At 43.8% G+C, this 23,747-nt stretch overlaps 2 protein-coding genes across 2 annotated transcripts in view; both read right to left on the minus strand.

Moving 5' to 3' along the window:
- Positions 1–18,409, minus strand: part of SNX10 (sorting nexin 10) — a 38,231-nt gene extending 19,822 nt beyond the window's left edge. Inside the window, exon 1 of the mRNA XM_072153739.1 lies at positions 18,209–18,409. The gene's annotated coding sequence lies outside the window, so the exon portion shown is untranslated. The remainder of the gene's footprint in view (positions 1–18,208) is intronic.
- Positions 1,423–3,582, minus strand: LOC140133490 (uncharacterized). Its single transcript, XM_072153737.1, has 2 exons — positions 2,803–3,582; positions 1,423–2,697 (listed from the first exon to the last, which is right to left on the minus strand). The coding sequence occupies exons 1-2, from the start codon at positions 2,896–2,898 to the stop codon at positions 1,423–1,425; spliced, it is 1,371 nt and encodes a 456-aa protein (XP_072009838.1). The 5' UTR covers positions 2,899–3,582.
- Positions 18,410–23,747: the final 5,338 nt, after the last annotated feature.

The raw sequence follows: 23,747 nt of genomic DNA on the forward strand, positions 1-23,747 counted from the left end.
AATTCTCCTTTTAGATGGGTGGCTGAAAGAGAGCGGATGTTGGTTTCTGCCCAGATGAATATCTCGTCTGAAAGACTGAGGAGATCGGGGTTCCTGGTACCCCCCTGATGACGGAGATAAGCCACCGTGGTGGTGTTGTCTGAATAAATTTTTACATGTTTTCCCCTCAGGCTTTGAGCACTTGCTCTTAAGGTCTCTAGAACAGCTCTCAGTTCTCGGAAGTTCGAGGAACGGGATCTGGTCGAGGACGGCCAAAGACCTTGAACGGGAAGGCCTGCTATGTCCGCTCCCCATCCTGACTGACTTGCGTCCGTCCGGATATTTATCACTGGCCAGGGATGCCATGATATCCCTCTTCCCAGGTTGGAAGCATCTATCCACCACTCCAGGGATTGCTTGACAGCTTCCGGAATCTGGACCTTTTGATTTAGATGTTGGGGATCTTTGTCCCAGGAGGCCAATATCCAACTTTGAAGGACTCTGGTGTGACTCTGGCTCCACTGTACACTCTGTATGGAAGATGTCATAAGGCCCAGTATCCTCATGGCTTCCCTTATCGTGCAATGACTTCTTTTTTGAAACAATATGACATGTTGCATTAGTCTCATTGCTTTCTCTGGCGGTAAGAAGGACATCTGCTGTATCGAATCTAATAACGTTCCTAGAAACACAACCTCTGTACTTGGGTTTAGTTTGGACTTTTCCAGGTTTATTATCCATCCTAACTGATGAAGGATCCTCATTGTGAAATCTCGGTGGTGTATAAGCTCTTGTTTCGAACTGGCCACCAGTAACAGATCGTCCAGGTAGGGGATGACTAGAATCCCTTTCCGCCTCAAGAAAGCTATCACCTCGATCATGATCTTTGTGAATGTCCTGGGGGCCGAAGAAATCCCAAAAGGCAGCGCCTTGTACTGGTAGTGGACCTCTTCTCCCCAAGGTGATCGTACTGCGAATCTGAGGAATTTTTGAGATTTTTGATGTATTGGCACATGGTAATATGCGTCCCTCAGATCTATCGTACACATAGACGCTCCTGGTTGGATCAGAACTGCTGCCGAGCTCACTGTTTCCATCTTGAACTTTCGATATCGTATGTACTTGTTCAGATTCTTCAGGTTGCATATCATCCTGAAAGAGCCATTTGGTTTTTTTATCAAGAAGAGGGGAGAGTAGTGTCCTTCTTTTAACTGTGTCTGAGGTACTGGGATGATGACATCCAATTGAATGAGCTTTTGTATCTCTGACCACAGCGAGTTTGAGAGGTTTCCTGAGGGCTGCTCTGTCAAAACAAATTTTCTGGGGGGAAGAGAGGTTAGTTCTAGATGATAACCTTCCCGAAGAATACTTAGTATCCAGGGATTTGATGTTATCTGAGTCCACTGGAAGTGGAACTTCAATAGTCTTCCCCCCACCCTGGCGTCATTGTTTTCTAAACGCTGGGGCCGAGTTGCTGGCACTGAGAAGGAAGCCCCTTCCTCTCCCTCCTTTAGGGTAGCTCCACCTGCCCTGTTTGCCTTTCCCTCTAAAGGGCTGTTTTCTGTCCTTAGAGTCTCGAAAGGGCTGCTTTCTTTGGTTACTTCTGGATTCCGGAAACCCTTTCTTTCTGTCTGCCGCTTTTTCCAACAGCGTGTCAAGTTCGGAACCGAATAGGTATTCCCCTTCAAATGGAATACCACATAATTTTGACTTCGATCTGAAATCGCCCGTCCACTGGCGAAGCCAAAGTGATCTTCTAACTGAATTTGATAGTGCCCCTTCCTTGGCACTTATTCTAACTCCTTCCGCTCCTGTTGAAAATGTACTCAATAGCATCTCCCTAGGAGTACCGTCTCTGACATGACCCTCCAGTTCGGTAATCCAATGAAAGAGAGTCCGTGCCATGGATGTTGTGGCAATATTTGATTTTAGGTTTAACATGGCACACTCCCATGTCTTCTTTAGAAGGCTGTCCGCCTTTCTATCCAGGGGATCTCTTAACTGGATTGCATCCTCAAACGGGAGGTCCGTCTTCTTGGTCATTTTTGTGACCTGGATGTCTACCTTAGGGGTAGTGTTCCAAATTTTGGCTTCTGTTTCATCAAAGGACAGACGACTTTTAAATTCTCTAGATATGGAGATTTTGTTCTCCGGTTCTCTCCATTCTTCTAGTATTAGTTCCTTAAGAGTGTCATTTATGGGAAACACTCGCCTCTTCTTAACTTTAAGAAGTCCGAATAATTCATCCTGAATAGATTTGGTCTCTTCTATTTCCTCAATTTTGAGGGTATCCCTCATAGCTTTTAGTAAGGGTTCCAGATCTTCGGATGCTAACAAATATCTCGACTCCATCTTACTGGCTGAATTTGAGGGACCGGGCTCCATATCCGTAGACTCCTTGGTCCCTTCTGAGTCTGATGTATAATCTGACATGGATTCTATAACTCTTTGTTTTTTATGTGGAGGCTCCTGAGGTATGAAAGCTGTTATGGATGATGCTATAGATGTTTTAACTTCTTCTCTGATAAAGCTACGCATTTCATCCACAAATGAGGTTCTCTCTTCTCTGAGTAGATTATCTACGCAGGTTTTACAGACCGGTTTTTTATAGTCCGTAGGGAGTTTCTCTAAGCACATATTACACTTTCTGGAAGTGGTTTTCTTTGTGCCGGACTGATCTTTAGCTCTCCCTTTATCCTTCTCCTTTTCCCTGGGCTCCTGCCAAGGAGAAGGAGAGGTAATTAGTCCATAACCGGCACCTCATGTGAAAATATAGGGATATGTGGGTGACCCACCACCCTATCCCCGGTTGACCCTACTTACAGGGTTCAAGGATATGAGGTCCAGACTTGAAGCCTCCATGCCATGTGTCTCCATATTCCCAATTGTGGGACCACTGATATCAGCAAGCCTAAACATTTATAGAAATGTGAGATAGACTGTGACATTTAATCAAGTGGAATATAACAAAGGAGTACCTGAGGTATCTTGAGGGTTACACAGCACAAGCCCCTAAGAAAGATATACACATGTCTATATAGACCTGAATTGTATATAACACATATGACACATATGAGGCAACCATACAGCATGTTAACCGACCTTGTTGGCTGGAAAATGCTCAAAATAGCGTCCGATTCTAGCGACTACTCTCGTCAGGACCAGAGTGCGACTATTAGACCTCAGATCAACGTGAATACCTGCTTTTTCAAGCTTACCGCTCCACGCTCCTGCTTCCGGGTCGCGCCATCGTGACGTCACATCCGGTCCCGTCATTTCCGGCGGAAGTCGTCACCAGAGTCGGACGGCGGCCGGCCCACGTGACCGCCGCGATGGACACGCTCCGGGTGTCCTTAGCTGCGCAGAGCCGCGGGCAGAGCCGGAGAAGAAGGCATCTCTGTCTTGTGGCAGAGGAAAGGACCGAAGTCCGATCGAGGCCGAGACTGCCTTAGGGTAAGGGACGATTCCCTGCGCCACACTGGTCCCCCCTCACCGTCCCAACTACTGGGGATGAGGAGAGACTTCTCTCTACTCCCTGCCCTGTGTAGGGACAGGAAGCCACTGGTGTACGGATGCCGGGGTGGGGTATTTAACCTCTCTGCTTCCTGTCCCTACAGAGGTCAAAGGTCATCCTCCAGTTGGGGCCGTCATGGGGGACGCTATGGAAAATATATATAATATATTTTAAACCAATCCAAAAATAGAAGCGACACATAGGAAGCTCAGGCACTTTTGGTGGTTTGTCCCTGTGGTAAAAAACTTTTGTAGGTGCATATTTTTGGATGGTATCAGTCTTTGGCCTCCTCCCCTATTCAGTCTATAGCAGAAGTGCCGAAATTGAAGGGGGGGGAGGGAGTGTCTAACAATAGTGCCATAAGGCAGGTGGGGGGGGGGCACCGAAACAAAAACACAAGCTTGGCATTGCTGACTGGGTCACATTTACTCTGCTCTTGTGGCTTTGCATGCAGAAAAATTTGTTGCTGGGTTCCTCCGATTGTGGCGATATAGGAAAGTCCTCAGACTAACTTCGCAAAAGATTTTTACCTTTGAGATTAGACTGGTGGTGAGATTACCCCTACAAGTTTACCCCATAACTTCCAAAAAAGAAGGAGGCTACAGGATTTCATCATCAATTACCCCACTCTGCTGCAGTTGGCCAAACAGGCCACTACACAGTGTACAGAGTAGATGTAAAATAAGATAAGATAAGATATGGAGGATGGTCCAACATTTGAGCCTCCCTGCTATTGACCTGCAAGTAAAGGGCCCCATTTAATTCCATCCGAAAGATCAGCAACTTGTTCAGTAATTGAGTGGAAGTTGTCCTAAATGGGCACACCCTTTAGCCAACCTAGGCTCCCAACCGGTTTCTTGGTGAGGAAGGAGAGACTCCTTAAAAATATATGATTATGAGTTCAGGGACAGTGGGGTAACTAGAAGCTGATGGGCCCCAGTGCAAAGTCTGTGCCGGGCCCCAGACTATAATGTATAGTTTATAGTAATAGTCTTCTCCTATGGGAAAGTGACACCATAAGGGCCCCCTAAACTGCAACCTCTGCACCCCCTCAAGTTACACCCCTGTCCAGGGATCACAGAAACTACGGTTGTGTGCTGCTGGCCTTCACCTTATCTAAGCTTCCTCTAAAAACCCAAAAGTGTTAACTGGCAAAAAAAAAAAAAAAAAGTCTTTCTTCACCCCTGATATTTGTCAATATACATCCCAACTAGTTCTAGTCTAGTTTTGAGTCTTTTGTCCTAATTTATATATATGAACCCCATTTCAAAGTGTACAGCACCATGGATTTAATGATTCTTTATAAATAATGGTCTTTCATGAGCCTTTTTGCTGCAGATATAAATCCATCTGCATAGGATATGCAGGGAAAGGGTTACATTCAGTTCCACTTTAAGCACGTCCTATGAAGAATTTTGCAGAATCTGCCCTGTCACTTCTAAGAACGGAACAGATTGTTGGGTTTCTAAAGTGAAAATCTCATTTTCAATGATTAAAGGACACCATTATAATATTCTTGTAGGGGATCTGCGGTAATTAAACACTAATATCCTTGTAATATTCTCTAACACAAAAATAGCTAAGGCCATAAGTATTAGTAGTCATATACAAAGAAGGTCAAAATCCTTTAAAAACAGAGCACTATGTTGTCTTTGTGAGTCATCTCTGACATTTATGGCATATCCATGGGGCTTGTATCCAACTTTAGATCTATGCTGTTCTTCTCCGTAGGGTTGTACAAGGTACATGTAGAACCTTCCATTCACTTTTTATTTTGTGGATAAACCAGTGTCCATGGCAAGACAATTCCTTTAGCTATTTCATGTAAGGTCAGCTTAACGGCCAGAAACCATAATTCCTAACTCGCCCAGAAAATGGTGGCCGATCTTGGCTACCGGGGTCATTAAACAGAAAAAGTAGATAAGTAGTGGCCAGATACTTCTCACAGCAGCATTTTACCTTACAGCCCTAGCAGGTCACTTCAGAAAAGGGGAAGAAAGGAACTTCCCAACTATAGTATAAGCTAGATGTTAGCAAACACTCTTCCTTCATTGATACAAGGCTTCCAGTTACAACATGTTATACATTCCCCTGAATCACCACAAACCGTACATGTGATGAAAGAAATGATCCTAACAATATACATGGGCATCACAATAGCACAACTTACAGTTTTTCAAATATGTGGATATGTACAGTGGCGGATCCCTACAGTACAGTATCGCTCCCTACAAGGGTAAAGAAGATGTCACATGTTTTTTGTGAAGAATCCTGAAAAAGATTCTAAACAAAAAGAGTTACAAAGTACTAGATGCACCAAAGAGACCCCACTGCTACCCCAAGCCACGACATGTGCTAAACATGTCAGCCATGCAGTTACCCCCTATAACAAGGGCATACCGTATTCTTAAACAAAATTATGAAGCAAAGGGACCACAATGCCAATATACACCAAGTGAATGGTGATTATAATACACAGGAGAAATGTAATCTTTACGGCCTGCAGAATACATACAGAAAAGGGAAAGGTTGCAAACCGAACGTTACCATCTGAAATGAGGATTCCGCAGGGACTTGAGCAGGACCCTTTTGCAGGGAGCCATGTAAACTTTAGAAGAGCACAGTGCACAAACGGAAGGCAACTAAGGAACATGTATGGAATGTACTTAGCAGTGCCTATTGGAATCTGTCACCACTGAAATTCAGCCTTCTGGCGACAGGTCCCCTTTAATTAAAATGGATTCCAAGAAGAAGAAGAAGAAAAAAAAGCTTAACCCGTTTTGGTTGCTTGGAGAAAAAAAATTAAATTTAAAAAAAATTATGGAGAAACCAAACCCAAATTCATACCCATAAGAGTACATCACTAAAAAAGAAAAACACCATCTACATTTAGTAAAGAGTAATTTAATTATTAATAATAAACAACTTTTTTGTATAATGAAAAGGCATACCATTTTCCAATATACTTCCTGTATCGACTTAATTTTCTAGATCTCTGCTTGCTGTCATTCTACAGGAACCGTCGTTGTTTATTTCCAGTGGACAGAAATATGCACCTGTGTGACCGTGGTCAGATTTCTGTCTACTGGAAAAGAACAATGAAGTTTCTTATAGAATGACAGCAAGCAGAGATCTAGAAAACTAAACCGATACAGAAAGAAAAAACAATAACATCAAGTTATTGAAATGGGAATGCCTCTTTAATTTATAGGAACCTCCCCAGCATAGCCATTAAAAACTATTTTGCTGAATTCTGCAAGGAAAACACAATTTGTAGGGGGGGGGATACTTAGACTTCGGGCCAAAAACTGGTCCTTCCATATAGCTCTTTACATTGCTTCTGTAGCATTATATAAACCACGTTACAGACAAAACCTTATGACTCCCTGGATAAACGTGGTACAAAGTGTGACAAATATCCAGTATACATGAATAAAATACATACCCCGACCTGAAAGATTTCCACAATCATTCACTCAGACAGAAAGCAGCTTCACTTTATGCGGTGCATATTAGACTATTAGGTCTCACTTCCTCATGTACATGAAAATACATCAACTGTTTCTTCAGATGCTGAAAACTCCAAGGTGGAACTAAGATAAGAGAATAACAGGTGAGGGAAATTCCAAACTCTTTTGCAAAATTTAAGTGACAATACTTGCTCAAGGGGAAACCTGAGATATACATCTTCAGCTGTCTGCTAAGATCTCTATATGCATGGCTGTCGGTTCTGCCAAGTAGTGAACAGTAGAAAGCTGCAACTAAACTTCTCCTGAAAGGCTAAGGTCTGTTTCTTACTTACCCGATGGATGTATTTAGAGATACAGACTGGGGGCCACTTACACATTACATGGTCAATGCAACCTGTAGGTTTCAGACAGATCTAAAATGAGTATGGTCACAAAAACATAGCTACTAGAATTTACAGCCATAATGTGCATAGCCACCAAAGAATTTACTGCTATAGGACTAATAAGAGGAAGGACACAACCCGTACTGATTTACATTTACAGCAAGTGGAAAGGAATATTACTAATCCCATCTGGGTGCTGTGAAAACTCTGCAAGGATCCCCATTCAATGGAGGATCACAAACTATATTAGCTTCTAAAAATATCTGTATGACCCAAGGAGGACTAATCCACATGACTGAAACCATGGAGCATTTATCTGCATCGCTAGTCCAGATCCCTTCTGCGCTGGGGTAAAATTGCGTGTTTGGCTGGAATTTGTGAACTTTAATGTTCTGAAATCTGAAACCTCCACACCGCACAAAGAAGTAACCTACAGAGATCAAAAAGCTGCACTAACTCCCATGTAATATATAGACCACAAAACACATGCACACAATACACCCATTCAGGAAGGACTGCGACAGAAGGGCATAGATTCCTGGGGACAAAACTTCAAAAGAATACAAGTTATTTCATTGTAAATTGTGTTTTCTGCCAAGTGTCCAATGATCACACACCGTGTAGTACGGTGGTCATTTGACTTTTGGAACAAGTTATTAAAGCAGCTGTTAAGTCTTAAGTTTATTTTCACCAATGTAAATTTAATAATCAATTTGCAGGACATGACAACACTAGGAAATCTTTAAATAGCTGTTCCCTAAAAAATGTCCCTGGATGGAAATGGTTTCCACATCTTGGCTGACAAATGCTGATTTTATACAGATGCACTCATGCCATTTTCCACCTCTATATTTATCACCCAATTGTGGTAAAGGGAAAATATTTTCATACATTCCATTGTGTGCATCAATGTCATCATTCCCCGTCCAAATATAACTAATAGTATGAGCCATTGGCCACTGTCACTGCAACTGATCGCCGCCCCCCGACTACGTTCGGGGGAGCATCAATGTCATCATTCCCCGTCCAAATATTGCAGAGATCCCTTGTGGGCCTGTACAATAACATGGATTCAAACCCCCCCCCCCCCCCCTCAATAGTTGGTCCCAACAATCAGATACTGATGCCATACCGTTCACACTACGCCAATACGGCCAATGTGGCCACGCACAGACACCGCAGTCTTTACATTGTAGATTCTGGAAATCCCCCCCCCCCCCAAATTGGTCAGTGAGGTTACAACTGCGGATCACAAATAAGGATCCCCCAAGGATTCAGACAACAGGGGACCATTCTCACTAACGGGTGAAGCATGAAGTTGAGATAATCTATAAAATGCGTTTCAATGTGTATGGCAAACAGGGTTTACAACGAGGCACCTCCCAGCCTCGGAAATCAACAGTCTATGCAACAAGTTAAACCAACTAACTAATAGTATGCAAAAATTTATTTCAACCCTTTGATAAAACATTGCAGTGCAATTGAACAAAAGATGGACTAGTCCAATACTCATCTTCGAAGCACAGGTAAGATAATATCAAGGATATTCATGACATTTCATTTATCTACAGATTATCAAAGCAACCTACCAACCTTATCTACCATCAACCAGATAAAAATCTGTAATGAAAATTACATTGCTCGTTAAGACCATATGGGTATAATGCTTCCATTTTGTCAATCCAAAATACCTTGCATTGTAGCAGCCCATGTTTCACCCAATTAGCATCTGTTCCAGACACTTGTTCTAGCACCATCCACCTAGGGGTAACATTTACACAGCTGTATGCCCGCCCCATACCGCGGTGCGCTGGAGAGGAGGAGGTGGTGACCCCTCCAAAAGAGAAAAGCGCCCCACGGCCACACACGAGGAAAGAGCATGCTCTATCTCTTGCCCATGTACGGCACAGAACGGTCCCACAGTACCGCCATTGCCGTCTATGAGGACGCATATGCGGCCGCACATATATCCCCACCGACGGCCGTATGAATGTACCCTTTAGATCGTACACCATGTCCTTTTTCTTTGAAGTGCCTTGCTACCCCTGCATGAAGTTGAGCATTTTGATGTCCAGCAATCCGAGTCCTGCCACATGGGAATGCCAGGAATTGCCAAGCACAACACTCTGTATATTCCGACATTCCTATACAGGCAGTCCCCGGGTTACGTACAAGATAGGGTCTGTAGGTTTGTTCTTAAGTTGAATTTGTATGTAAGTCGAAACTGTATATTTTATCATTGTAGATCCAGACAAAAATTTTTTTTGCCCCAGTGACAATTGGAGTTTAAAATTTTTTTGCTGTAACTGGACAAAGGATTATCAATAAAGCTTCATTACAGACACTTTACAGCTGATTATTGCAATCTGGGACTATAGTAAAGCTTCCAGAGACTTCACCAGAGGTCACAGTGGGCAGAGGGGTCCGTCTGTAACTATGGGTCGTCTGTAAGTCGGGTGTCCTTAAGTAGGGGACCGCCTGTACTGAATGGAGCAACAGGACTACAGATCGGTGAAGGTTCGACTGCTGGTGCCCCTAGTGATCAGCTTGTTTGCCCTTATACTGTGGATATGGGAAAACATGTAACTTGCAAAGACCCTTTAAAAGGAAAGCCATCGTCAGCAATCTACATGCTTTGTAGATCCTGACTGTAAAATCCATAAATCTAATTCATCCCTAATCACCTATTATTATTTTTTCTAAAACCTAACGTGCGTTTTAATACGTACTTGTTTAGTTACATGTGCAACATCCCCCACCGGGGCCTAGTCTTTTTTTGGAGCCTAGAGACAGCCTGGGCCCGGAATACCGGAGTGGCTGGCGGTTGCGGCCTAGGCACACTAGTGTCACGGTGCTTGGTATGGGGAACCGGAGGGCTGTCCTACAGCCTGGCAGGTCTCCAGCAGGTGGTGTTGGCAAGAAATTATGAGGGAGAGGCTGCTATAGCGGTTCTCCCTGGGGCAACCCTTTGGAGTCTGGAGTACGAGTCTCTGTATGGTGAATAGGGTGCCCGTGATGGTAACAGCCGTAGTAGCAGGGACCAGATGGAGGCAGACGTTGAACACAAATAACTTACAGTTCTTTATTGGAACCGACAGGAACAGTAGCAACGTGCCTTGACAAATGGTAGAATTCTGGGGCTGCAGTTGGAGAGGGAACCACCGGAATGGATCATCAGCCTGGATGCAATGGCAGGCTGGGAGATAGCTGTGTCCTAGTAGGATGCTTCAGCTTTTCCTAGGTTGCTTCAGATATCACCCTTAAAAGGTAGGATGACACCCCTTTCTCTCTCTCCACTCCGGCAGGGAGCTGAGCTCTCCTGCTCTGGTCTGGTGTGCTGACTGCACTGACTCTTCACTCTGACTGAGCTCTTCTTCTGCCCTCTAAAACTTTCCTGACCAGGGGTTTTATTACTCCTACTGGTCTGGTGGTGGTTCCTCCTCCAATCGCATCCCAGCTTACAGATACAATATCAGAACATGTGATTGGTTGCTGGAATTACATCACATAAAACAATTAACTCCTGCCTTACCAGGCAGACTCCACCGTTTCAGTGTCCCCCTGTGTTATGTAGTGACATGCTCTGGGGTTGATCAGACCCTACACAGGCTGCAAGCTACAAGGTGGGACGTTTTCGCAACAACCCCTCTGCCTTGCATCGGCAGGGGTGTTGCAGATGTCAATTGGCTGCAGAGGCAACTGGGGTGTGGTGTAGCCTCTAGGCTACGTGGCTAAGGCTACTTCACTTCTCAAGCAGCCCCCAACTTGCAAGTCCATGCCAACTGTGACTGCAATTTTACTCAGTTTTATTTCTGTTTTAGGTCCCATCACTGAGTGTGGGCGCGGACTCTCAGACAGCCGGCTGCCGCACTAGTAACCTTGCACCAGGAAGGTGTTCTCAAACAGACACAAGATTTGCAGACACCCGCCTGATGTCAACAGCCGTCTGCAAGCCATGAGGCACTCATGTGACATCAGCCCAAGCGCATAAGGCTCATTTACATATTTTTACAAAATTCTTTTCTTATGAATTCAGAAGTCCTGAAAGTAAAGGGGGGGAGCAACACTGTCAGCAACCCCTGGTGGTAAGGAACATGCATGTGAGGAGGGACTACCATCAGTAATCTGGTGGTAGGTGTCCTTTAAAGGATGAGGGATATGTCCACTTACTAGTTGTATCTGTTGATCTCCTATTGGCTTTATCGAGTGTTTTGGCAGATAAATATATATTCACATTAATCTGCCAGTACAGTATTAACCCAGGGTTTTTTCGCTCATTTCTCGCTCTCCACCTTCAAAAATCCATAACTTTTTCATTTTTCCATGTACAGAGCTGTGTGAGGACTTATTTTGTAAGTAACAAATTTTACATTCCCGTAATGTTATTTATTTTAACATGCCGGGAACTGGGAAAAAAAACCCTGCATGTGCGTCACGTTCTTGCGGGCTGATTTTACAACTTTCACTCCTCTCTACAAATAACACCCCTACTATCGCGGTGATACCAAATTTATACCGGTTTAATTGCGTTTTAATACATTTTCAAAAATTAAACGAATATGTACAAAAAAGATAGAGATGGAGATATATATATCTATAAATCTATATCTATCTGTCCATCTCATTTTTTGGGAAATGAGCCGAGGTTTTCATTGCTAACATTTTTCATTGCTACCATTTTGAGGTCTGTGCGACATTTTGATAATTTTTTATTCCATTTTTTGTGTGATATAAAAAGGTGTAAAAGTCGCATTTCGGACATTTGGGCGCCACTTCCCGTCTCAGAGGTCACCGCCAGTTATAACCGTTTTTATATTTTGATAGATCGGGCATTTTGGGACGCGGCGATACCTAATAAGTTTGTGATTTTTACCGTTTATTATGTTTTATATCAGTTCTAGGGAAAGGGGAATGATTAGAATTAATATTTTGTTCATTTTTTTTTAAACTTTTTTTCTTCACAATTTCTAGGACCATCTAGGGTACATTCACCCTAGATGGTCAGATTGTTCCTACCATATACTGCAATACTTCGGTATTGCAGTATATGGCGTTTTTGCATGTGATTCGTTACAATGAGCCATTGGCCACTGTCACTGCAACTGATCGCCGCCCCCCGACTACGTTCGGGGGAGCAACTATAGGAAGAAACATGGCGGCGCCCATGCAAAGTTGCCGGCGGCATCGGAAGGGTTAATAGCCACGATCGGTGCAAGCACGGACCGCGGGTGTTAGCGATGGGTCTTTGATGGGTCAGCCTGTGAGCCCTCTTCATACATTCCCTGCACCTCTTGCCATAGAGCTACGGCGCAAAGCGTTAAGGGGTTAAGACTGCATTCAGACGAACGTATGCATACGTCCGGCGTGATGGCGAGGAGTAGTGGTGATCCCTCCCCTCTCCAGAGATACACGGCGTACAGGCCGTAACAGTGTACGGAGTGGTACAGTGCCAGTGTGCCACAACGTCCGGCCATTGCAGTCTATTGGTGGCGGCTTGCACACCCACTCCCCCCATACGGTCGTCTGAATGTGGCCTAAAGTGGGAATCAATTTGAAACTCAGCCTTTTAAACGATAATCATTTCTGTAAAGTTTTCTAAACAAGTCAAACAACCAGAATAAACACACAGAACTCCACACTCCAGCAGACTGCAAGTGTTCTCATGATCATGCGGCACTTATGTAATCATCTCACAGAAGATGAGGAGTGTAAGTGATGCTGAAAGGTTCAAACCACTTTATTTAATAAAACTTAATCTAAACTTAACAACAACATTAAAACATGACGCAAATACAAAGTCACAGCAGCTAGTCCCAAACTCGTGAGCCAGCCTGTACATTTGCAAATACACAATTCCAGGCTCATAGACGCACAGCATGCCCTCCTGATACCTTTTAGGGAATGTTCACATGACTGTGTCCTGCAAAGTATTTTTAATTATTTTGTCCCGAAAGCGGGGTAAGGCCGTGAGTACACAAAACGTACGGCTACTAATGTACCCATAACAGTTACTGCAAAGCAATACTAGGGGTAGAAAACACATCAGATCAGAGACAGTTAACCTTGCCAAGCCCCCACTCTGCTGCCACTGTACCTCAATATAGGTACTGCTCAGCAATTCTAATATACAGGCAGTCCCCTACTTAAAGGAAACCTACCACTTCGGATAGGGCTTCTAAGCAGCACATACCGTGCACCAGATCAGGGTGAGCTGGTGCCGGCGCTTATCTTCGTTATGTTTTTAAACTGTTTTAAAGCGTTTTAACACTTTATTAATGTTTATATCCAAACTAGTTACCCCGCACCGTGGTCTGCGCTCGGCGCACCATGCGCGCTACCACTTCCTATTCAGGCGCACACACGGCCACGCGCATGGTGCACCAAGCGCGACCCACGATGTGGGGAAGCTAGTTCAGATATAAACATGAATAAAGTGTTAGAGCGCTTTAAAACAGTTTAAAAACATAAGGAAGATAAGCGCCGGGACCAGCTCACCCTGAGCTGATGCACGGCATGTGCTGCTTAGAAGCCCTATCCGAAGTGGTAGGTTTCCTTTAAAAAACACCTGACCCCTAGTTACACACGGACCATTCTGCCCCTGTGACCTCTGGTGAAGATCTCTGGAGGCTTTCCTATAGCCCCAGGCTGCAATGATCAGCTGTACAGAGTCTGTAATGAAGCTTTATTGATAATCCTTTGTCCCATTACAGCAAAAAATGTTGAAACTCCAATTGTCACTGGGGCCAAAAGAAAATTTGTCTGGATCTATAGTTATAAAATATAAATTCAACTTAACAACAAACCTATGAAAGCTATCTTTTATGCAACTGCCTGTATTGAAAAATTAATTTTTTACCTACAATTTATCACAACATTTAGATGTGACATATTTTGACACACCAAGCTCAAGAGGTTGGCCATCACTGACCTATCACAAACACTGATACTTTTCAATAACCACAGTAAACACCACTCTCCATAGAATTTATATCCATTTCAATGAATGACTACTTCTCAGATTGGGGGAATTGGATCTCGTTGGTTTTATCATTCAGAATCTCTTCTTGTTATTAGTTATTAGAAAGTAGATGTGAAACTCCATCAAATGTTTAAAACAAAAACTGAAATGGGATATTACACAACCTGTAAACATTACACATTGCCCAACAATTTCCACCAGGGATGACCTCATACATCATGGTCACAAAAGCATTGCTACCACTCCTTGTAAGGTCTATGCAAATGGAGTCTTTGGGGGACTTTGAATGTATGCCAGTTTTTTTGGCATACAAGTCCTGAAATAATCACAATTACTTGCAATATGCCAGTAATTGTGAGCATTTTCCCCATCAGGCCATCGCCACGCCTATGTGGCCAACAGCAGAGTGGACTGGCCCACGACGTTCCAGCCTGCACACTGGCTAAGGCTTGAGAATATTCACCACTAAATGTTTGCAGATTTTTATATAAACCCCTGCCACCCTCTTCTGTGAAATTGGGTAGAGCGAACTGTGCAGGCACAAGTGTGTAGGACTCACCGCGCACGTGCAAGGTCTGATGCACGGTGAGCAGACGTCAGAGAGAGGGTTAGGGGAAAAAAAAAAAAAAAAAAAAAAAGCCATGATTTTAGATTTTGTTAGCATACCATTTACTGAAAAAGAGGAATTAGAAAAACGTGTTGGCTTTCTTCTTAAACAGCACTACTACACAATCAACCCCAACCCCCTGTTCTACAGCTTTAGGCCCATTCACACAACTGTCATGGTGTCATATAGAAATACATTCCCATAGACTGCTATAGGTGCCCAATACGTGTACACTGGGAGAGCATGCTCTATTTTTCCCCCATGTATATGGCAATGCAGCGTTGGTACCCATGGAAAGGGGAGGGGGTGAGCAGCGCTCAACCCTCCTCCTGACCAGCATGCCATGCCCAGCCATGTCTGGCTACAGCTAGGCGAGTATATGCGTGTGATTGGAGCCTAAATGTATTTCAAATTTCGATTCTATTAACAAAATACAAGTTATCCTAGAAATTTCCTAACAGGCTCCATTAAAACCTCAGGCTCATCTGCATACAGTCCTTCATCCTGATGAAAAAGGCTCTGCTCCTCCTGCTCTATAACATGCTGCCTGTATATAGGACACTATATACAATCTGCTCAGCTTCTTTGGCTCTATTACCACGACTCTAGGACACCATGTACAGTCTTGTCAGCACCTCCTGCTCTATAACATTCCGCCTGCTGACACATGACACAAGAACAGAAGCAGTGGAAAAAGAAAATAAAAAAGGAATTTCCAGCTTGCTTCTTATCTGAGCAGCAACCAGATAACATTCTCAAATGACTATTCATAAAACGTGCTCAGTAGAGAGAAAGAAGACCAAAGGACAATCCAGGATAACACTTGACTGTGGGGAGGAAACAGAACTGCAGAGCATTGCACATTTACCTTGTAAACATCCTTTATCAACCAGTTAATAGAAGAACCTGCAATTATTACGCCTCTCTCCTTCTGTCAGTGTTTGCTCAGATATCTGGTGACTAAGGGGGGTGCCACCATAAGAGCAGCAGCAATGGCACGGGTTCTTGTATACAAGGGTATATGAGGCGTTATACGTGAAGCCTCTATACCTCCATCCACCCAACCATAATGTATCATTTACTACTGGTTTCTTCATATGAGGAATAGACACTTCATGGTTCACTCAAGAGTCCAGGGTGACAGCACCCGCTGCAGTCACTCTTTTTTTTTCCCCCAACACTATAACAGGGAAGTAGATTGAGTTACTGCATCAGGTCATTAGCAGAGCCCCATAAGGTCATCAGTAAAAAAATGAGAGGTTCCAAAGGTTTAGTAGGGTCTGGCTACGCGGCCCAGACATATTGCCGGATAGGCAGATGAACAGCCAATATGAAAAGTTGGCTACTTGCTACAAGCCTTGGACATGACTGGGGGGGGGGGGGGGTATCTGCCTTGCCAATCATAGTCATATTTATATTCCAGGATTGCATCTAAACCTGGAGAATGCTGGTGCAGTCTAACCAGAAGCCGCTACAGCAGTGACTCATAGCAAGGGGGGGGGGGGGGGATGTGCTGTGATCAGTGAAGAGATTGCACGACTATACACCTAGACCAGCAAACCTTATAGATACCGAGTGCCCAAACGACAAAGAGAACCCACTTATTTATTGCAAAGTGCCAACATGGCTATTTAAGGAGTTACTTATAGCTCCCTGCTCTGTCACAGCTATCCATTGTATCAGTGCCCTGATGACACCAATACAGTAGAAAGAATTCAGTGCATCATTGTAGCTTTCCTCCAGGGTATTCTGATCAATAAGAAACATTGGGCCTGGATCCATAGCTCTAATGGTCACCCAGCTGTGTCCACACCTTCTCTCTCCTCCAGTAGTCTCAGGTCCAGGATGTGTATTAAATAGAACAGAGCACGGTATATCCTGGGTTTACTTGGACTGCAGATGGAGGCCTTGAGCCCTGTCTAGCAAACTCTGGGCTAGGATGACAGCCTGGGTGCCCACAGAAATTGCTATAGGTTCACCACCACTGACCTAGACCATTCTAATCCTAGAACATACATGCATTTTTCACAGTCCGGCTTCTGGTAACATGTATAGCTACACAGATCTCCAGGACCGACAACTAACACTATCCGCAGTTACGTATTGCCCAAACTACTGACACATGCACACTAATCTACTGTGAAGCCTTCTGCCAGAAACTGATAATTGATCGCTGTAGCTTTACAGCACTGTCCCCCCAACCACCAGGCCTCACTTTACACAGTTACTTAGGACAGTCCCATAGAAGTCAATAAAGCACAGATAAAGTATGTACACCTGCAGTACGTGATAAGGCACCCCATTGGCATGATTAACATGGGTTCCTGTGATCCCCTATGCTCAAAAAAAAAAAAAAAAAAAAGGGCATAAGTGGTGTCAAACCTCCACAGATGACAGGTTCCCTCAAAATGTATCCCTGAAGAAGCCTCCCGGTCTGGCATCTTTCTTATATATGGCAATTTCATACTGCTCGAGTTGCATGTATTGGTAATATATTATAGACATAGAAATGTGTCACATTTTCTTTGATTTTGTAGCAACTTTTTTTGCACTCACTTGAGCTCTTCCCCCAGCTGTTGATCATTCACCATCTATAGAGCGATTGATACAATTTCTTATACATCCTTACGTTACATATATGCTGGGGTCGGTTTGGTACATTACCTTGGCCATTATATAGCCATTTGCCAGACCAATAGCAATGCGAGTTTCCTCTCCAGAGTTTACTCTTTTTTTATTATTGTTCTTAACTCTGTATGGCATATTTAAATAAAGTATGTTTTTCCATATACACCTTAATGTATTTATTGATATAATAAACCCTATAATACAATGTGATATGAATGCCTCTATATTGCAAGTTGACATACCATAGGCATAGTTCACATTACACTAATTGACATACACATATAGTGGGGTAAACTGTCTACTAGGTGACATGTCATGTACTACCTGCTTATAGTACACCTGTACATGGAAGTCCTGGACACTGCCCACTACATTGTCATAGACATATACCAGGTATATAGAAGTATAACCCACCCATATGTATACAGAGAGGAATCTATACTGGGTGTAACTATATGTGATCAGAGGCACAGCTGCTCTTATACACTGCAACAAGTTACCAGAAGAGCTTTGTTCTGCTGATACAATAAGATTAGGAAGGATGCAATTGTAACAAACTCTCAGCTGTAAGCATGGCTGCTAGATCAGAGGAAGCAGCCTTCTCTGCAGTGCTCCCCCTGCATTGTATGAGCGTCTCCCACTACTCACAGCGCAGCCGCCGCTCTCTCTGCTCTCACGCACCAGCTGGAGCTAGCACTCGCACGTGACGATTAAGCGCCGACCCGACGACCACGCCCACTTCTCAGCATCCGAACACTTCCGCAAATTGAACAGCAGCTCGTTGGGTTAAACCACTGATGACAAAATGAAAGGGAGGAGAGATCAGGACAAGCCCAGTCACGTGATCTCTGCTTTCCTGCTGTAACTACTGGGAATGTTTCTCTTTAATACTGGTGGCTGCGACTTTCTTGTGGTTTAACCCTTTAACACCTACAGTCTGTTAGAGGTTAGGGTGCAGTCTGCAGGTTACTTAGTGACTTGTATTTTTCACACGTGTAAATTGTGTATTTTGAAGCATTGAGATTTTATTTGAGCAGCATAAAATTCACATTTTTTTTTTTACTATGGACAGAGATTTTGCCTTTTTGTTATTTGTTAAGGGGAGTGACTTAAGAGTTAAAGGAATTAGGGTTCACTGGAAAACCCTTTAAGAAGATTAACATATAGGTTAGATCTCTAACTATCCATTATGCCTTACTGAGGGGTGACACAATGTTGAAGGGGTTGTACAGTTTGATTCTTAACCCTTATCCACAGGTTAAGGATAATAATCTAATTGGTGGTGGGTTGACTTCTGGGATCCTCACTGATCACAAGAACAGGCATCCTGTTCTCAACAAATATAGCTGATCAATGTAATCACCGAGTTCCAATGATTAATGATTATTGAAAGAAGTGAAATTATATACATCCCACTCCAGCAGTTAGTGAAAACAGGACCCCCATTCTCGTGATCTTTGGGGGTCCACCTACTGTATCCCATTGTTATCAGGATAGGGCATAACAATCAAATATGGTACAATCCCTTTGATATCCCTTCATTTTGCATGATATATTTGACAGTATTTTAATATTGCTATTGAACTTTATTTGTAAGAATGTAGGTGCAACGCCGACCAAGTCATGCCACTTTAGACAAACACCCCAAAAATCATTCAGCGGGTTGTCCCGCGTACGGCAATGCCCCATATGTGGCAATAATCGACAGGCTGAGAAGGGAAGGAGATAAATTTTGCTTTTGGAGCTCCATTTTCACGTTTGGATTTGGAGTGCCATGTCATGTTCGCAGAGCCCCTGATGTACCAGTACAATAGAAACCCCTGAGAAGTGACACCATTTTGGAAACTACACCCCACAAAGAATTTATCTGGGGTTGTGGTGAGCATTTTAACCTCCAACATGCTGGCCAAAATGTAATACAAAATAAATGGTGCTGAGTAAAATTTGCATTTTTTTTTCTCAAAAGTGACATTTTAGTGCCAAATGTATTTTTCCCAACTCATGACACTTCAGACAAACACCCAAAATTTCATTCTGCGGGTTGTCCCGAGTATGGCAATAGCACATAAGTGCCAATAATCTATAGGTTGGGCACACAGCAGGGCTCAGAAGGGAACAAGCAAAATTTAGCTTTTGGAGCTCTATTTTCACGGGTATGGTTTTGGAGTTTCATGTCGTGTTAGCAGAGCCCCTGGGTACCAGTACAATAGAAACCCCCAAGAAGTGACACTATTTTGTAAACTACACCCCTGAATCAATTTATCTAGGGTTATAGTGAGCAGAGTAAAAATTAAATTATTTCTCAAATATGCCATGTTATTGCCAATGTATTTTGCCCAACTCATGGCACTTGGGACAAACACATCAAAAATCATTATGCGGGTTATCCCGAGCATTGGAAATACTCCATATGTGTCAATAGTCTACAGGCTGGGTACACGGCAGGGCTCAGGAGCAAAATTTGGGTTTTAGAGCTATATTTTCACTAGATTGATGTTGGAATGGCCCTGATGTACCAGTACATTAGAAACCCCAAAGAAGTGACCCCATTTTGGAAAGGGCACCTCTCAAATAATGTATCTAGGGTTGTATGAGCATTTTAACCCCTGCAATGGTGGCCCAAATATAATACAAAGTGAATGGGCCAGTGTAAAATTTGCATTGTTTATTCAAATGTATTCAGCCCAACTCATGCCAATGGGGACAAACACCCCAAAAATCTTTCTGCTGGTTATCTCGGTTACAGCAATATCTACAGGTTGGGCACACAGCAGGACTAAAAAGGGAATAACTGGCATTTGGAGCACAGACATTTGGAGATGCCCTTAGGGATCAGTACAGTAGAAACCCCTGAGAACTGACCCTGTTTTGGAAAATACACCCCTCCATGAATTAATCTAGGGGAGTAGTTAGCATTTTAAAGAGGACCTGTCACCCCCGAAAAATAGCCCCACCAAATTAGTTCCCCCTAATCCTGTCCCCCGCCCCTTTATATTGCGCCGCTGGCGCTGTGAATAAACCCCTCTGCGGCCGCTGTCAGCGCGCCGCATCGCATAGAGCCGGCCGCGATTGCACAATACATGCGCTGCTGCCGGCGATTCTTACATATCCCTGACTGACAGGGGAGTGGAGGGGGTGGGTCGGCCGGCCCCCTCATGAATACGGCCAACTGCTAGGGGACCTGTACGACGATCCGACATCTTTTTTGAGGTCCGATCGTTTAAAACTCATTTTAATAAAAATTCAATAAATATAAAGGGACGGGGACAGGATGAGGGGGAACTAATTTGGTGGGGGTATTTTTCGGGGGTGACAGGTCCTCTTTAACCCCACAGGTGGATCCCAAATAATATACATAATGGATAGTGCATAGTACAAAATATCCATTATGTCATATTGTGCCCAGCTTCTGCCACGGGAGACAAACACCCCAAACATCATGATGCGTGTTCCCGGGGGTACAGCAATACTGGCCTGCACATCGATGTAGCACATAAGCATTATAAAGTGCCATCTACATGATTTTTACAACCAGCTTCTTGTACCACACCCTCGACTTCTGCATGGCGTTATATGGCTGAAGCACCTGGTCCGCCCTATGTACTTATTATAGTCCAATAAGCAGTCAAGTTTGGGGGGTTTCTGTACTGGTACCTCGTAAAGGGGAGGTGCCCTGTTGTGCCCATGTATTGTTGTTAATACATGGACGTCTCTCTTGTCCTTGTACTTAACACACAATATAGAGTCGCTGCGTAGTGACCTGCTCTTGTCCCTTCCGAGTTTTTGCCCAAGCAGCGACATACGGAGACCTCTCTGATTTCTGCGTAAAGTGGCGAATGCCACAGTATTTCTGCAAGCAGGGCCGGGATGAGGAATTTTGTTGCCTAAGGAAAATTGCGTCCCCAAACGGATCAGATCCTACCGGGAGAAATAAAATGCTCCCCCATTAAAAATAATAAAGAAATCTAAGTGGCCAACTGCTATGGAAACATCTACAATATGGCCACCTAGCCATAAATATAGCGTAAAATAGAATATGTCCCTTCAGTGAAAATACCATATTCCTGCAATGAATATACCAAACACTTAGATGTCACACATATAAATATTTACCATCAATGAATAAACAGCACATAATAATATCCTGCACTTATAAATATTGACCAAAATGAATTTACTACACACATCAATATACTGTATCCAAGCAATACATGTACTGCACATCTGGGCTGCACTAGGGCGCAGACATCACTTACTGTTAGGCTGCTGCTGTCTCCTATATCGGTGTTGGTCCAGTCTATCCCGCTCTTCCTTCTATAGTCTCCTCATTGCTGCCAATCCTTCTCCATCAGGTAAGGAACGTCATAGAGACTTCTCCATGCTCTGATTTTTCTCTGCAGAATTTGCCACTTGGGTAACTGTGGCCTCTGGAAAAGATCTCCACACTCACAGTCAATATAATGTCCCCTAGATAACAGCTAAGTGCCCCTTGCATATACAGATAATACACTGCGACCCATTCATATACTATAATATATACTACCTTATAATCTCCCCCTCATTAGCCCCCCCCCTTGGAGTATATAGCCAGCCTGCCTCCTTCTCCCCCATAGTATATAGCCACCCCCCTCACCCCGTCCTGGAATATATAGCCTGCCCCCCTGGGGTATAAAGCCATGCAAAAAAAAAAAAAAAAATAGAATAATACTCACCCACATGCGCTCCCTGGAACCGCGTGGTCCGTCCCGCCGCCACTCTAGGACCCAGACGGCTCCTGCGCCTGTGAGATGACATCGGCACCTGAGTCCTAGAGGGCCGGCTGAGCGTAGTAAACAACAATATGTGTGTCTAAGACACACATATCAGTGATCGCTACTGAGGGCCGGGACAGCGCCCATGGCATTGCAGCTTAGTAGTGTAGTACTGGTGTAAAAATTGTCCAGGTAGAGGTGGTAGCCCTGGTCCAGTAGTGGGTGCACTAAATCGCACCTGATCTTCACACTAATACCCAGGAAGGGGGGACATTTTGGGGGCACTCTAGGGGTGTGATTCAGAATGTCTGTGCTCCAGTAGTCCCTGATTGATGGCTTCTTTACTAGCACAATAAAAAGTACTATGCCCCAATACTTCCCCATCTCTTCTGCAGGGACAGGGGACTACCTGTAGGGTTGTGCATAAAAGAGGGGTTTTGGGCAATATGCTGTGCAGTGTAGAGATTGGTCTGGAGTACAATTAAATTTAATAGCTCCTCATAAAAAAAGGCCACAGCTCTGAGCCCGGCTGTGTCAAATTTAATTCTAGGTTGGCCTGTAGGAGTATAATTATCTGGGGCTACCCATGTACTTTTTCCGCATAAGCCATATGGCGACTTCTTGCGGGTTCTTCCAGGTCACTGGAAGATGAGGAGAGGTAAAAAGGGACATCATCCCCACTAGCTGTAGTTGGGTGCACATTATCTAATTTGACACCAGTGATCGTGGGGGACGAGACCGATCTGATTGGCCGGGTGACGTTATCGCAGTATTACCATATCATGTACATGTACTAGTACAGCGCTGAGTGCGAACTGCCGGAACCCACAGATAGTATTTATTATTAAAATGTACCGTCACTTACAAAAAGAACTGAGGGATATTTGAGGAATCTACCTATGATTCCACAGGTACAAAAGAGTTCAAAATCACTCAAACAATCACCTGTAATACTAGGGCAGTCATATACTATGCTACCTGCCCATGTGGCATGATCTACATAGGCCTCACCACACGCGAGTTAAAAATTCGCGTACGGGAACACATGAGAGACATTATTTCGGCGAAAAAAGATGACTATAATACGGAGGGCAGACCAATAGCCCAACATTTCAAAATCCATCACAATGCTGACCCTCGTGGTTTTTTTGTGCGGGGCATTGATAGAATCATGACCAACATCCGAGGAGGCCCTATACAAAAACGACTCGCGCAACAAGAAGCACGATGGATTTGGACACTGAATACACTTCAACCCAAAGGATTAAATGAAACATTAAGCTTTGTTCCTTTCTTATAGAATCATATCTGCTTCTGCTCTGTGCACCACACCCCACCGATCCTGACCCGAGTTATCCCTCAGGGTATTAGTGAGGTAACCGCGTTTACGGTTCCCCCTCATATTTTATTTGTTGTTGTATTTCTATGTTTTTAAC

The sequence above is a fragment of the Engystomops pustulosus genome, chromosome 5 (assembly GCF_040894005.1).
Source record: "Engystomops pustulosus chromosome 5, aEngPut4.maternal, whole genome shotgun sequence".
NCBI lineage: Eukaryota > Metazoa > Chordata > Amphibia > Anura > Leptodactylidae > Engystomops > Engystomops pustulosus.

Coding starts and splice junctions, on each gene's coding strand:
- LOC140133490 (XM_072153737.1), bottom strand. CDS start 2,898: ATGTTTAGGCTTGCTGATATCAGTGGTCCCACAATTGGGAATATGGAG. Junction 2,698..2,802: donor ACCTCATATCCTTGAACCCT/GTAAGTAGGGTC, acceptor TCTCCTTGGCAG/GAGCCCAGGGAAAAGGAGAA.